The 15,684-nt window shown below is 49.8% G+C and overlaps 1 protein-coding gene across 1 annotated transcript; it reads left to right on the top strand.

Annotated features, from left to right (window-relative positions):
- The first annotated feature begins 6,524 nt into the window (after positions 1 to 6,524).
- LOC144486514 (uncharacterized) lies at positions 6,525 to 15,251 on the top strand. Its single transcript, XM_078204558.1, has 2 exons — positions 6,525 to 6,961; positions 14,527 to 15,251. The coding sequence occupies exons 1-2, from the start codon at positions 6,567 to 6,569 to the stop codon at positions 14,540 to 14,542; spliced, it is 411 nt and encodes a 136-aa protein (XP_078060684.1). The 5' UTR covers positions 6,525 to 6,566; the 3' UTR covers positions 14,543 to 15,251.
- Positions 15,252 to 15,684: the final 433 nt, after the last annotated feature.

Raw genomic sequence — 15,684 nt, 5'->3', positions numbered from 1 at the left:
ACCTAACGAACTCTTCCCCATCCAATCCCCTTACCCTAGGGATATTCCAATCTATGTTTGGGAAATTAAAGTCTCCCATCACAACAACTCTGCTATTACTGCATCTCGTGGAGATGCCGGCGTTGGACTGGGGTAAACACAGTAAGAAGTTTAACAACACCAGGTTAAAGTCCAACAGGTTTATTTGGTAGCAAAAGCCACACAAGCTTTCGAGGCTCTGAGCCCCTTCTTCAGGTGAGTGGGAATTCTGTTCACAAACAGAACTTATAAGACACAGACTCAATTTACATGAATAATGGTTGGAATGCGAATACTTACAACTAATCCAGTCTTTAAGAAACAAAACAATGGGAGTGGAGAGAGCATCAAGACAGGCTAAAAAGATGTGTATTGTCTCCAGACAAGACAGCCAGTGAAACTCTGCAGGTCCACGCAACTGTGGGAGTTACAAATAGTGTGACATAAATTCTGATTCTAGGATCGCATGATAAAGACTCAGGAGGAAAAAAGCAGAAATATTTATGTGAAATAGTGTGACATAAACCCAATATCCCGGTTGAGGCCGTCCTTGTGTGTGCGGAACCTGGCTATCAGTTTCTGCTCCGCGACTCTGCGCTGTCGTGTGTCGCGAAGGCCGCCTTGGATCTCTCCAGGATCTGTTTCCCTATCTGCTCCTCCACCTCCCTGTTACTATTGGGCAGCCTATAGAAAACTCCCAGCAAAATGACCGGCCCCTTCCCACTCCGAACTTCCACCCACAGAGACTCTGTGGACAATCCCTCCACAGCATACACCTTCTCTACAGCTGTGAACTATTCCTGATCAGCAGTGCCACTCCACCCCCTCTCTTGCCTCCCTCCCTGTCCTTCCTGAAACATCTGAATCCCGGCACCTGGAGTATCCAGTCTTGTCCCCGAGACATCCATGTCTCCGTAATGGCCACCACATCACACTTCCAGGCATCGATCCACGCTCTGAGCTCATCCCCTTTATTCACTATACTCCTGGCATTAAAGTATACACATCTTAATCCTTTGGTCTGACCTCTCCCCTTCTCTATTCCCTGTCCATCCGCCCTCTTGCACTGCCTGTAACCCTTCTCTGTTTGCGAGCTACCTTCCTCACTCTCAGTCACCTCATTTTGATCCCCTCCCCCCAACCTATCTAGTTTAAACTCTCCCCAGTAGCCTTAGCCAACTTTCCTGCCAGGATATTGGTCCCCCTGGGATTCAAGTGCCACCCGTTTTTTGTGTACAGCTCACACCTGCCCCTAAAGAGGTCCCAATGGTCCAGGAACCTGAATCCCTGCCCCCTGCACCAGTCCCTCAGCCACACATGTGTGTGTGTGAGTGTGTGTGTGTGTGAGTGAGTGCTTGTGAGTGTGTGTGTGTGTGAGTGAGTGTTTGTGAGTGTGTGTGTGTGTGTGTGAGTGTGTGTGTGTGAGAGTGCGTGTGTGAGTGAGTGTTTGTGAGTGTGTGTTTGTTAGTGTGTGTTTGTTAGTGTGTGTTTGTTAGTGTGTGTTTGTGAGTGTGTGTGTGTGAGAGTGCGTGTGTGTGAGTGTGTCTGTGTGTGTGTGAGTGTATGTGTTTGTGAGTGTGAGTGTGTGTGTGTGGGTGTGTGAGTGTGTGGGTGTGTGAGTGTATGTGTGTATTTGTGAGAGTGAGTGTGTGAATGTGTGTGTGTGTGTGTGACTGTGTGTGAGTGGGTATGTTTGTGAGTGAGTGTGTGTGTGTGCGAGTGTGTGTGTGTGTTTTTGAGTGTGTGTGTGTGAGTATATTTGTGAGTGTGTGTGTGTGTGAGAGTGTGTGCGTCTATTTGTGAGTGTGTGTATTTGTGAATGTGAGTGTGTGTATTTGTGAGTGCGTGAGTGTGTTGTGTTTGTGCGTTTGTGAGTGTGAGAGTGTGTGTATGTGAGAGTGTTTGTGAGTGTGTGTTTGTGATTGTGTGTGTGTGTTTGTGAGTGTGTGTGCGTCTGTGTGTATTTGTGAGTGTGTGTGTCTGTGTTTGTGAGTGTGTGTGTGTGAGTGTGTGTGCGTCTATTTGTGTGTGTGTGTATTTGTGAATGTGAGTGTGTGTATTTGTGAGTGCGTGAGTGTGTTGTGTTTGTGCGTTTGTGAGTGTGAGAGTGTGTGTATGTGAGTGTTTGTGAGTGTGTGTTTGTGATTGTACGTGTGTGTGTTTGTGAGTGTGTGTGTGTGAAAGTGTGAGTGTGTGTGTGTGTGTGTGTGTGAAAGTGTGAGTGTGTGTGTGTGTGTGAGTGTGTCTGCGTGTGTGTGAGTGTATGTGTTTGTGAGTGTGTGGGTGTGTGAGTGTATGTGTGTATTTGTGAGAGTGAGTGTGTGAATGTGTGTGTGTGTGACTGTGTGTGTGAGTGGGTATGTTTGTGAGTGAGTGTGTGTGTGTGCGAGTGTGTGTCTGTGAGTATATTTGTGAGTGTGTGTGTGTGTGTGAGAGTGTGCGTCTATTTGTGAGTGTGTGTATTTGTGAATGTGCGAGTGTGTTGTGTTTGTGCGTTTGTGAGTGTGTGTGTGTGTGAGAGTGTGTGTACGTGAGAGTGTTTGTGAGTGTGTGTGTTTGTGAGTGTGTGTTTGTGAGTGTGTGAGTGTGTGTGTGTTTGTGAGTGTGTGTGTGTGTGTTTGTGAGTGTGTGTGTATGTGTGTGTGAAAGTGTGAGTGTGTGTGTGTGTTTGTGAGTGTGTGTGTGAGAGTGTGTGTTTGTGTGTGTGTGTGAGTGTGTGTGAGCGTGTGTGTGTGAGTGTGTGTGTGTGAGCGTGTGAGTGTGTGTGTGTGTGTGTGAGTGTGTGTGAGCGTGTGTGTGTGTGTGAGTGTGTGTGTGTGAGCGTGTGAGTGTGTGTGTGTGTGTGAGTGTGAGTGTATGTGTGTGTTTGTGAGTGTGAGTGAGTGAGTGTGTGTGTGTGTGTGTGACTGTGTGTGTGTGAGAGTGGGTGTGTTTGTGAGTGTGTGTGTGTGTGTGCGAGTGTGTGTGTGCGAGTGTGTGTGTGCGAGTGTGTGTGTGTGAGTGTGTGTGTGTGAGTGAGTGTTTGTGAGTGTGTGTGTGTGAGTGTGTGTGTGTGAGTGCGTGTGTGAGTGAGTGTTTGTTGTGTGCGTGTGTGAGTGAGTGTTTGTGAGTGTGTGTGTGTGAGAGTGCGTGTGTGTGTTTGTGAGTGTGTGTGTCTGAGTGAGTGTGTGTGAGTGAGTGTGTGAGTGAGTGTGTGAGTGAGTGTGTGTGTGTGTGTGTGTGAGTGAGTGTGTTTGTGTGTGTGTTGTGAGTGTGTGTGAGTGTGTGTGTTTGTGAGTGTGTGTGTGCGAGCGTGTGTTTGTGTGTGTGTGTGAGTGTGTGTGTGTGAGCGTGTGTGTGTGAGTGTGTGTGTGTGTGTGTGAGTGTGAGTGTATGTGTGTGTTTGTGAGTGTGAGTGAGTGAGTGTGTGTGTGTGTGTGTGAGAGTGGGTGTGTTTGTGAGTGTGTGTGTGTGTGTGTGCGAGTGTGTGTGTGTGAGTGTGTGTGTGTGAGTGAGTGTTTGTGAGTGTGTGTTTGTGAGTGTGTGTGTGTGAGAGTGCGTGTGTGTGTTTGTGAGTGTGAGAGTGTGTCTGAGTGAGTGTGTGTGAGTAAGTGTGTGTGAGTGAGTGTGTGAGTGAGTGTGTGAGTGAGTGTGTGTGAGTGTGTGAGTGAGTGTGTGTGAGTGAGTGTGTTTGTGTGTGTGTTGTGAGTGTGTGTGTGTGTGAGTGTGTGTGTTTGTGAGTGTGTGTGTGCGAGCGTGTGTTTGTGTGTGTGTGTGTGTGAGTGTGTGTCTGTGTGTGTTTGTGTGTGTGTGAGCGTGTGTGTGTGTGTGTGAGTGTATGTGTGTGAGTGTGTGTGTGTGTATGTGTGAGTGTGTGTGTGTTTGTGAGTGTGTGTGTGTTTGTGAGTGTGTGTTTGTGAGTGTGTGTCTGTGTGTGTTTGTGAGTGTGTGTGTGTGAGCGTGTGTGTGTGAGTGAGTGTGTGTGTGTGAGAGTGTGTGTGTGTGAGTGTGTGTGTGTCTGTGTGTGTTTGTGTGTGTGTGTGTGTGTGAGCATGTGAGTGTGTGTGTGTGTGTGTGAGTGTGTGAGTGAGTGTTTGTGAGTGTGTGTTTGTGAGTGTGTGTGTGTGAGAGTGCGTGTGTGTGTTTGTGAGTGTGAGAGTGTGTCTGAGTGAGTGTGTGAGTGAGTGTGTGTGAGTGAGTGTGTGAGTGTGTGTGTGAGTGTGTGTGTGTGTGTGTGAGTGTGTGTGTGTTTGTGAGTGTGTGTGAGTGTGTGTGTGTTTGTGAGTGTGTGTTTGTGAGTGTCTGTGTGTGAGCGTGTGTGTGTGAGTGAGTGTGTGTGTGAGAGTGTGTGTGTGTGAGTGTGTGTGAGTGTCTGTGTTTGTGTGTGTGAGCGTGTGAGTGTGTGTGTGTGTGTGTGAGTGAGTGTGTGTGAGTGTCTGTGAGTGTCTGTGTGTGTGTGTGTGTGAGAGTGTGTGTGAGTGTCTGTGTGTGTGTGTGTGTGAGAGTGTGTGTGAGTGTCTGTGAGTGTCTGTGTGTGTGTGTGTGTGAGAGTGTGTGTGAGTGTCTGTGAGTGTCTGTGTGTGTGTGTGTGTGAGAGTGTCTGTGAGTGTCTGTGTGTGTGTGTGTGTGAGAGTGTGTGTGAGTGTGTGTGAGTGTCTGTGTGTGTTTGTGTGTGTGTGAGAGTGTGTGTGAGTGTCTGTGAGTGTCTGTGTGTGTGTGTGTGTGAGAGTGTGTGTGAGTGTGTGTGAGTGTCTGTGTGTGTTTGTGTGTGTGTGTGTGTGAGAGTGTGTGTGAGTGTGTGTGAGTGTCTGTGTGTGTTTGTGTGTGTGTGTGTGTGAGAGTGTGTGTGAGTGTCTGTGAGTGTCTGTGTGTGTGTGTGAGCGTGTGAGTGTGTGTGTGTGTGTGTGTGTGAGTGTGTGAGCATGTGTGTGTGTGTGAGTGTGTGTGTGTGTGTGAGAGTGTGTGTGAGTGTCTGTGAGTGTCTGTGTGTGTGTGTGTGTGTGAGAGTGTGTGTGAGTGTGTGTGAGTGTCTGTGTGTGTTTGTGTGTGAGTGTGTGTGAGAGTGTGTGTGAGTGTCTGTGAGTGTCTGTGTGTGTGTGTGTGTGAGAGTGTGTGTGAGTGTGTGTGAGTGTGAGTGTGTGTGTGTGTGTCTATGTGTGTGAGTGTGTGTGTGTGTGAGTGTGTGTGTGTGTGAGTGTGTGTGAGTGTGTGTGTGTGAGTGTGTGTGAGTGTGTGAGTGTGTGAGTGTGTGTGTGAGTGTGTGTGTGTGAGAGTGTGTGTGTGAGTGTGTGTGAGAGTGTGTGTGAAATCTCATCCAGCTGTCAGGACGAAGAGGCAGAGCTGATTTGATTGTCGAGTTGTTTTCCTCGGTCTGTCTCTTCCCAACTCCTTTCCCAAGTGAAAGCTGATATTCCGGACAGTTGATATCCAGTCTGGTTAGCTGCTGTCTCTCTCTGTGTGTGCTGCGCATTCTCTCATTGACAAGCCTGGCTTCACTCCACAGCCGAGTGCTGCCCTGGACTGAACAGAGTGGCTGAGACTGGGAAACATGCCGGCTGTATTCCTGCTCCGTATTCTGCTTCTCCGGATGCTGAGGAGCAAATTGGCAATCTCTGCCCTGCAGTTTGTCAGGCAGCGGCTGATAACAGCCACCTCTCGACTTACTGTGTTACTGAGAGAAGCCTGGCGTTCCCTCAGCACCTCACAGTCCCGGGTTGCCCCTCTCTCCTGTCTGCTCTGTATCCTCAATCTGCAGAAGAGGGATACTGATCGCTGAGTACTCCCCCGACCCCACCCCCCCCCCTCCCCCCGACCCCCACACCCTCGCCCCCCTCCCCTGCCCCCATCCCCCCGACCTCCACTCCCCCACCCCCCACACCCTCGCACCCCCCTCCCCCCGACCCCCACACCCTCGCCCCCCGACCCCCACACCCTCGCCTCCCCCCTCCCCAACTCCCACACCCTCACCAACCCTTCCCCCGACCCCACACCCTCGCCCCCCTCCCCTGCCCCCCATCCCCCCGACCTCCACTCCCCCACCCCCCACACCCTCGCACCCCCCCTCCCCAACCCCCACACCCTCACCAACCCTTCCCCCGACCCCACACCCTCGCCCCCCGACCCCCACACCCTCGCCCCCCTCCCCTGCCCCCCATCCCCCCGACCTCCACTCCCCCACCCCCCACACCCTCGCACCCCCCCCCTACCCAACCCCCACACCCTCACCAACCCTTCCCCCGACCCCACACCCTCGCCCCCCTCCCCTGCCCCCCATCCCCCTGACCTCCACTCCCCCACCCCCAACACCCTCACCCCCCTGCCCCCACACCCTTGCCCCCCTCCCCTGACCCCCGCCCCCATCCCCCGACCTCCACTCCCCCACCCCCCACACCCTCGCCCCCCCCTCCCCAACCCCCACACCCTCACCAACCCTTCCCCCGACCCCCACACCCTCGCCCCCCGATCCCCACACCCACGCCCCCCCTCCCCCCGACCCCCTCACCCCTCCACCCCGACACCTGCCCCCCCCCCCGTTTCTTGTGCCTTGCCAGGTTCTTGTTGGGGTCAGCATGTCGAGGAGCTTTGTTCAACCTGTCACTGCGGGGACCAGGCTGTCGGTGCCCTTGCCCCCACAGCAATCCGACCCTGCCCACCGGCACCCACCTGGTGAGGAATGGCAACATGCCTCCGCTTCCTGCCTCCTCCTGCCCTCACCCTCACGGGAGGCCCCAGAACAAGCGGCAGTTTGTATGTTTGCCACTACTGCCAGCTCCGAACACCGGGAAGAGGATCAGACTGAGACCTGGAGCTCTGTCACAGAGATCACAATCCCCACCCTGCAGGAGCAAGGCCACAGGCGGGCTGTGAGGGGGGATGAAGATGCAGCAAGTTCAGCGATCAGCACTAGCAGTCGCAGAGTCCAGCCGGTGACAGGGAGACCCCACTGCGGGACTGTCACTGTAAGGTAAGCACGTTGGGTGAGGTGAGCTGCCTGCCTGGAGGGGTGAGGGTGACACGAGGCTGCGAAGCCAGTGACACAACTAAAGGCACTGAACATTTCAGCAGGTCGGAATCGGTCAGATTCCAGAGTTAGATCTCCTGTTGCTGAGGTTGTGAGAATCGCGAATACAGCTCCTAACTCTGGGATCAATGACAGAATCCGACAGTGCAGAAGAGGCCGGTTGGTCCATCGAGTCTGATAAAGGAGTTTAACCCGGATAAATGTGAGGTGATTCATTTTGGTAGGACTAATTTAAGTGTGGATTACAGGGTCAAAGGTCGGGTTCTGAAGACTGTGGAGGAACAGAGAGATCTTGGGGTCCATATCCACAGATCTCTAAAGGTTGCCACTCAAGTGGATAGAGCTGTGAAGAAGGCCTATAGTGTGTTAGCTTTTATTAACAGGGGGTTGGAGTTTAAGAGCCGTGGGGTTATGCTGCAACTGTACAGGACCTTGGTGAGACCACATTTGGAGTATTGTGTGCAGTTCTGGTCACCTCACTATAAGAAGGATGTGGAAGCGCTGGAAAGAGTGCAGAGGAGATTTACCAGGATGCTGCCTGGTTTGGAGGGTAGGTCTTATGAGGAAAGGTTGAGGGAGCTGGGGCTGTTCTCTCTGGAGCGGAGGAGGCTGAGGGGAGACTTAATAGAGGTAATAAAATGATGAAGGGGATAGATAGAGTGAACATTCAAAGACTATTTCCTCGGGTGGATGGAGCTATTACAAGGGGGCATAACTATAGGGTTCGTGGTGGGAGATACAGGAAGGATATCAGAGGTAGGTTCTTTACGCAGAGAGTGGTTGGGGTGTGAAATGGACTGCCTGCAGTGATAGTGGAGTCAGACACTTTAGGAACATTTAAGCGGTTATTGGATAGGCACATGGAGCACACCAGGATGGTAGGGAGTGGGATAGCTTGATCTTGGTTTCAGATAAAGCTCGGCACAACATCGTGGGCCGAAGGGCCTGTTCTGTGCTGTACTGTTCTATGTTCTATGTTCTAAAGGTGAATGACTCATCTCCCTTTTTCACCCCCCTATTAACATGTCCTCCCACTTTCAGAGATTCTTCTCTGTCAGAGTGCATCGGCCCAGTACAGCTTACAGCTCAGCTCAAACAATGCTGTCAGTTCATTAGACCATAAGATATAGGAGCAGAATTAGGCCATTTGGCCCATCAAGTCTGCTCCGCCATTCGATCATGGCTGGTAAGTTTCTCAACCCCATTCTCCCACTTTTTCCCTGTAACCTTTGATCCCTTTATTAATCAAGAACCTATCTATCTCTGTCTTAAAGACACTCAGTGACCTGGCCTCCCCAGCCTTCTGCAGCAAAGAGTTCCACAGATTCACCACTCTCTGGCTGAAGAAATTCCTCCTCCTCTCTGTTTTAAAGGATCGTCCCTTTAGCCTGAGGCTGTGCCCTCGGATCCGAGTCTCTCCTATTGGTGGAAACATCCTCTCCACATCCACTCTATCCAGGCCTCGCAGTACCCTGTAAGTTTCAATAAGATCCCCCCCTCATCCTTCTAAACTCCAACGAGTAGAGACCCAGAGTCCTCAACCGTTCCTCATACGACAAGCTCTTCATTCCAGGGATCATTCTTGTGAACCTCCTCTGGACCCTTTCCAAGGCCAGCACATCCTTCCTTAGATACAGGGCCCAAAACTGCTCACAATATTTTAAATGTGGTGTGAGCAGAGCCTGATACAGCCTCAATCACAGCAATAAGCACTGCCAATCAAACATTCTGTCTATTCACACTCAGACGCTGGGCTAAAGGTGAGAAAGCAAAGCCTGGAACTGGGATAATCTGAGAGTACAAACATACAGCTGTTAGATATATAAAAGCACCAACTGTCCCAGCACTGACTGTGAGTGAGTGTGTGTGTGTGTGTGAGAGAGAGTGTGTGGGTGAGAGAGTGTGTGTGTGAGTGAGTGTGTGAGATAGAGTGTGTGTGTGTGAGTGAGTGTGTGAGAGAGAGAGTGTGTGTGAGAGAGAGTGTGTGTGTGAGTGAGTGTGTGTGTGAGTGAGTGTGTGTGAGAGAGAGTGTGTGTGTGAGTGAGTGTGTGTGAGAGAGTGTGTGTGTGTGAGTGAGTGTGTGTGAGAGAGTGTGTGTGAGAGAGTGTGTGTGTGTGAGTGAGTGTGTGTGAGAGAGAGTGCGTGTGTGAGTGAGTGTGTGTGAGAGAGAGTGTGTGTGAGTGAGTGTGTGAGAGAGAGAGTGTGTGTGAGCATGTGAGAGAGAGAGTGTGTGTGAGTGAGTGTGTGAGAGAGAGAGTGTGTGTGAGTGAGTGTGTGTGAGAGAGAGAGTGTGTGTGAGTGAGTGGGTGTGTGTGTCTGTGTGTGAGTGAGAGTGTGTGTGTGAGTGTGTGTGTGCCTGTGAGTGAGTGTGTGTGTGTATGTGTGTCTGTGTGTGATTGAGAGTATGTGTGTGAGAGCTTGTGTGTCTGTGTGTGTGTGAGTGAGAGAGTGAGAGAGTGTGTGAGTGTGTGTGTGAATGTGTATGTGTGAGTGAGAATGTATGTGTGTGAGGGACAGTGTGTGTATGAGGGAGAGTGTGTGTGAGTGTGTGTGTGTGTGAGTGTGTGTGTGTGTGAATGAGAGTGTATGTGTGTGAGAGAGAGTGTGTGAGTGTGTGTGAGAGTGTGTGTGTGTGAATGAGAGTGTGTGTGTGTGAGAGAGAGTGTGTGTGAGTGAGAGTGTGTGTGAGGGTGTGTGTGTGAGAGAGTGTGTGTGTCTGTGAGTGTGTGTGTGTGCCTGTGAGTGACTGTGTGTATGTGTGTCTGTGTGTGATTGAGAGTATGCGTGTGAGAGCGTGTGTGTCTGTGTCTGTGTGTGTGCGTGAGAGAGTGTGATAGAGAATGTGTGTGTGTGTGTGTGTGTGAGAGGGAGAATGTGTGTGTGTGTGTGTGTGTGAGTGTGTGTGAATGTGTATGTGTGAGGGAGAGTGTGTGTGAGTGAGAGAGTGTGTGTGTGTGAGTGTGTGTGTGTGAGAGAGTGTGTGTGTGTGTGTGGATGTATAACAGGACTGAGTGTCTCAGCACTGACTGTGAGTGGGTGTGTGTGAAGGTGTTTGTGAGGGTGTGAGGGTGTGTATGTTTGTGTGCGTGCATGTGTCTGTATGTGTGTGTGTGCGCGCGCGCGCGTGTGTATGTGTGGCTGTGTGTGTGAGTGTGTTTGTGCGTGTGTGTCTGTGTGAGTGAGAGTGTGTTTGTGTGTGTCTGTGTGTGTGAGAGTCTGTGTGTGAGTGTGAGTGTGTTTGTGTGTGTGTGTCTGTGTGAGTGAGAGTGTGTTTGTGTGTGTCTGTGTGTGAGTGAGAGTGTGTTTGTGAGTGTGTGTGTGTCAGTGTGTGAGAGTGTGTGTGCGTGTGTGTGAGTGAGAGTGTGTTTGTGTGTGTCTGTCTGTGTGTGCGTGTGTGTGAGTGAGAGTGTGTGTGTCTGCTTGTGAATGAGAGTGTGTGTGTTTGTGTGTCAGTGTGTGTCTGTGTGTGAGTGAGCGTGTGTGTGTCCGTTTGTGAATGAGAGTGTGTGTGTATGTGTGTGTGTGTCAGCGTGTGTCTGTGTGTGAGTGAGAGTGTGTTTGTGTGTGCATGTCAGTGTGTGTCTGTGTGTGAATTAGAGTGTGTGTGTTTGTATGTGTTTGTGTGTGTGTCAGTGTGTGTCTGTGTGTGAGTGAGAGTGTGTTTGTCAGTGTGTGTCTGTGTGTGAGTGAGAGTGTGTGTTTGTGTGTGGATGAGAGTGTGTGTGTTTGTGTGTGCGTGTCAGTGTGAGTGAATGAGAGTGTGTGTGTGTTTGTGCATGCGTGTCAGTGTGTGTGTGAGTGAGAGTGTGTGTTTGTGTGTGTTTGTGCGTGCGTGTCAGTGTGTGTCCGTGTGTGAGTGAGAGTATGTGTGCGCGTGTGTGAGTGAGAGTGTGTTTGAGTGTGTGTCTGTGTGATTCGGTGTGTCTGTGTGTGTGTGTTTGTGTGTGCGTGTCAGTGTGTGTCTGTGTGTGAGTGAGAGTGTGTGTGTCTGTTTGTGAATGAGAGTGTGTGTGTTTGTGTGTGTGTGTCAGTGTGTGTCTGTGTGTGAGTGAGAGTGTGTGTTTGTGTGTGTGTCTGTGTGTGAGTGAGAGTGTGTGTGTCTGTTTGTGAATGAGAGTGTGTGTGTTTGTGTGTGCGTGTCAGTGTGTGTGAATGAGAGTGTGTGTGTGTTTGTGCGTGCGTGTCAGTGTTGTGTGTGAGTGAGAGTGTGTGTGTTTGTGTGTGTTTGTGCGTGCGTGTCAGTGTGTGTCCGTGTGTGAGTGAGAGTATGTGTGCGCGTGTGTGAGTGAGAGTGTGTTTGTGTGTGTGTCTGTGTGATTCTGTGTGTCTGTGTGTGTTTGTGTGTGCGTGTCAGTGTGTGTCTGTGTGTAATTGGTTCTGACTATTGTGATGATGCTGGTCAGGTTGTGAGATTTATGAGGATTAAGATTATTCCCATAATTTTGAAATGTTTAAACCCAACATGTCCCAATAAACTAACTCTTCATCCCAGGAATCAGTCGAGTGAACATTCTCTGAACTGCCTCTCATGCAGTGGATTCTTTTTGAAGGTACCAAGACCAGAACTGTTCAGACCTCCGACTGTGGTTCCAATAAGCCCTGTGCAACTTGGAAAAGTTTACATCTTCACACATCATTTTCCAATCCACTCATGTAACCGATCTATATCCCCTTGCAAACATTATGTCCGCTTGACAACTTAATTTCCCACCTATCTTTGTGCCATCAACAAATTTAACGATCATCATCCTCCATCCAAATCAGTGATATCAGTAAACAGCTAAGAGCCCAGCACTGAGCCGAGGGCAATCCAATAGTTACAGAAAATGACCCATTTATCTATATTCTCTGCTTCCTGTTAGCTAACCAATCCTTATCCCGGCTAATATGTACATCACGAGTTCTTGTTTTGAAGTAACCTTTAATGTGGCACTTTATGGAAATCCAACTACACCACATCTACCGGTTCCCCTTTATCCGCCTTGATTGTTACTCCCTCAAAGCACTCGAATAAATTAGACTCACACGATTGGACCGTCATGCTGAGTGCCTGATTTGATTATGATTTTCTAAACTCCCTGTGATCACCTCCTCAGTACTTTCCCGATGACAGATGTCAGGTTAACTGGCCTGTAGTTTCCTGCTTTCTGTCTCCCCTCCCCTTTCATGAACAGAGGTGTTCATGACATGTGCAGCACGGTGACACAGTGGTTAGCACTGCTGCTTCACAGCTCCAGGGACTCGGGGCAGCACGGTAGCACAGTGGTTAGCACTGCTGCCTCACAGTGCCAGGGACCTGGGTTCGATTCCCGACTCGGGTCACTGTCTGTGTGGAGTTTGCACATTCTCCTCGTGTCTGCGTGGGTTTCCTCCGGGTGCTCCGGTTTCCTCCCACAGTCCAAAGATGTGCGGGTTAGGTTGATTGGCCAGGTTAAAATTGCCCCTTAGTGTCCTGAGACGCGTAGGTTAGAGGGATTAGCGGGTACATGTGTAGGGATATAGGAGTAGGGCCTGGGTGGGATTGTGGTCGGTGCAGACTCGATGGGCCAAACCATGCCTCCTACATTCTCATCCAAATCATTAATATAAATGACAAATAACAGTGGACCCAGCACTGATCCCCAAGGCACACCGATGGTCACAGGCCTCCAGTTTGAAAAACAATCCTCTACAACCACCCTCTGGCTTCTGTCAAGAAGCCAATTTTGTATCCATTTGGCTACCTCACCATGGACCCCGTGAGATTTAACCTTATGTAACAACCTACCATGCGGTACCTTGTCAAAGGCCTTGCTAAAGTCCATGTAGACAACATCAACTGCACTGCCCTCATCTACCTTCTTGGTTACCCCTTCAAAAATCAATTAAATTTGTGAGACATGATTTTCCACTCACAAAGCTATGCTGACTGTCCCTAATCAGTCCTTGCGTCTCTCGATGCCTGTAGATCCTGTCTCTCAGAATACCTTCCAACAACTTACCCACCACAGATGTGAGGCTCACCGGCCTGTAGTTCCCAGGCTTTTCCCTGCAGCCCTTTTTAAACAAAGGCACAACATTTGCCACTCTCCAATCTTCAGGCACCTCACCCGTGACTACCGATGATTCAAATATCTCGGCTAGGGGACCCGCAATTTCCTCCCTAGCCTCCCACAATGTCCTGGGATATACTTCATCAGGTCCGGGGGATTTATCTGCCTTGATGCGCTTTAAGACTCCCAGCACCTCCTTCTCTGTAATATGTACATAAGAACATAAGAAATAGGAGCAGGAGTAGACCATCTAGCCCCTCGAGCCTGCCCCGCCATTCAATAAGATCATGGCTGATCTGAAGTGGATCAGTTCCACTTACCCGCCTGATCCCCATATCCCTTAATTCCCTTACCGATCAGGAATCCATCCATCCGCGCTTTAAACATATTCAGCGAGGTAGCCTCCACCACCTCAGTGGGCAGAGAATTCCAGAGATTCACCACCCTCTGAGAGAAGAAGTTCCTCCTCAACTCTGTCCTAAACTGACCCCCCTTTATTCTGAGGCTGTGCCCTCTAGTTCTAGCTTCCTTTCTAAGTGGAAAGAATCTCTCCACCTCTACCCTATCCAGCCCCTTCATTATCTTATAGGTCTCTATAAGATCCCCCCTCAGCCTTCTAAATTCCAACGAGTACAAACCCAATCTGCTCAGTCTCTCCTCATAATCAACACCCCTCATCTCTGGTATCAACCTGGTGAACCTTCTCTGCACTCCCTCCAAGGCCAATATATCCTTCCGCAAATAAGGGGACCAATACTGCACACAGTATTCCATGGAGAATGATAGGAGAATGATAGGCATGTAGGCAAGACATCACTATTTATTTCCCCAAGTTCCCTAACATCCATGCTTTTCCCAACAGTAAATACTGATGAGAAATATTCATTTAGGATCTCACCCATTTCTTGTGGATCCGCACATAGATGACCTTGTTGATCCTTAAGAGGCCCTACTCTCTCCCTTCTTACTCTTTTGCCCTGTACGTATTTGTCGAAGCTCTTTGGATTCTCCTTTGCCTTATCTGCCAAAACAATTTCGTGTCCCCTTTTTGCCCTCCTGATTTCTCTCTCAACTTTACTCCTACATCCCCTATACTCTTCAAGAGATTCACTTGATCCCAGCTGCCTATGCATGTCACTTGTTTCCTATTGTTAATTCTCCAGTCTCACCCTTGTCATGACATTGGGTAATAGCCCCAAGTTACATACGGATGTATTGAATTTTTTAATTAGACAAGTCAAAGATGGTTATGGATTGAATTCTGAGAATGTAATTCAGTGACTGTCTGAATGTTTCTGTGTGGATTATGACAATGTAATGTTGCACCTTTTTCAGACAGAGACATTTTAAAGGAAACAGCAATATAGAAATTGACTGTAATCTCCTGTGGAGATAATAGAAGTTGATTATCATCTCAGTAGAAAGCATAGTCTGTAAGTTATGTCCCAGACCTATTTGTGGTTTTTCCCCTTTTAGGAAGAGAAAGGGTTAAATACCTTTTGCAACTTTGGTCTCCACGTGCTGGTCTGATATTCAAGTTCCACTGGACTAGTGGGTGCTGAGTAGGTCACAGCTGAAGTATATTGACTCGTGACGATTGAAGGTAAAAAACTCGCCTCTCTCTGGGTGCTGGACGTGAGTCAAGTTGGCGAAGCCACAGTTGGAAAGGAAACAGGACAACTCCTCTCAACAAAGTCGCAAAAACAAGAATTTCCAAACCAACTGCTCAGCAGCTGATGTTAACGACCGCGACATTTCACCATCAACTCGTCACCAAAAGCAAAGATTGATAGATCTTTTTTAACATTCACGTTTGGACTCACTTCTCATTTCTAATCTGTGTGTGTGTCTGGCACATTTTAATTATTTTTCTTGCATTTTACGAACAAATAAACTCACTCTTTAACTCAAAGAGTCTGGTTCGATTGGAACCTTTCAAAATATCAATACATTCAAACTGGAAAAGAATGGAAGGACCCTCTTTAAACTAATCTTGCTGCGACCAACTGAGGGGCTTGAATAGAGAAAGGAGTCACTTTATCTTTCCTCACCAGGGGAAAACCAATGTGGGGATACCGTCCGGAATCACAATAAATTAGGGTTCTCACTCAATTCCCACAGAGGGGACAAAGGGGAACAAATTTGGGAAACTGCCAACAGGACCTGAAGAGGCGCCTGATACAAAGAACAAAAACAGAACATCTCCCCTCTGTACACCACCACCCCCCCCCCCGCCACAACACCCCACACACCTCCCCAACACCCCCCTGTACAACCCCCAACACACAAACCCCCGCACACCTCCCCAACACCCCCCCTGTACAACCCCCAACACACAAACCCCTGCACACCTCCCCAACACCCCTCAACCCACAATCCCCCCGCACACCTCCCCAACACCCCCCTGTACAACCCCCATCACACAAACCCCCGCACACCTCCCCAACACCCCCCTGTACAACCCCCAACACACAACCCCCCGCACACCTCCCCAGTACAACCCCCAACACACAACCCCCCGCACACCTCCCCAGCACCTCCCCTGTACAACCCCCAACACACAACCCCCCCCCGCACACCTCCCCAGCACCTCCTCTGTACAACCCCCAACCCACATTCCCTGCACACCTCCCC

The sequence above is a fragment of the Mustelus asterias genome, unplaced genomic scaffold, assembly GCF_964213995.1.
Source record: "Mustelus asterias unplaced genomic scaffold, sMusAst1.hap1.1 HAP1_SCAFFOLD_379, whole genome shotgun sequence".
In the NCBI taxonomy this organism is placed as follows: Eukaryota; Metazoa; Chordata; class Chondrichthyes; order Carcharhiniformes; family Triakidae; genus Mustelus; species Mustelus asterias.
This window is presented reverse-complemented; position numbering and strand designations above follow the sequence as displayed.

What these genes read in the sequence shown, in the direction of transcription:
- LOC144486514 (XM_078204558.1), top strand. Translation starts at nt 6,567, where the DNA reads ATGTCGAGGAGCTTTGTTCAACCTGTCACTGCGGGGACCAGGCTGTCG.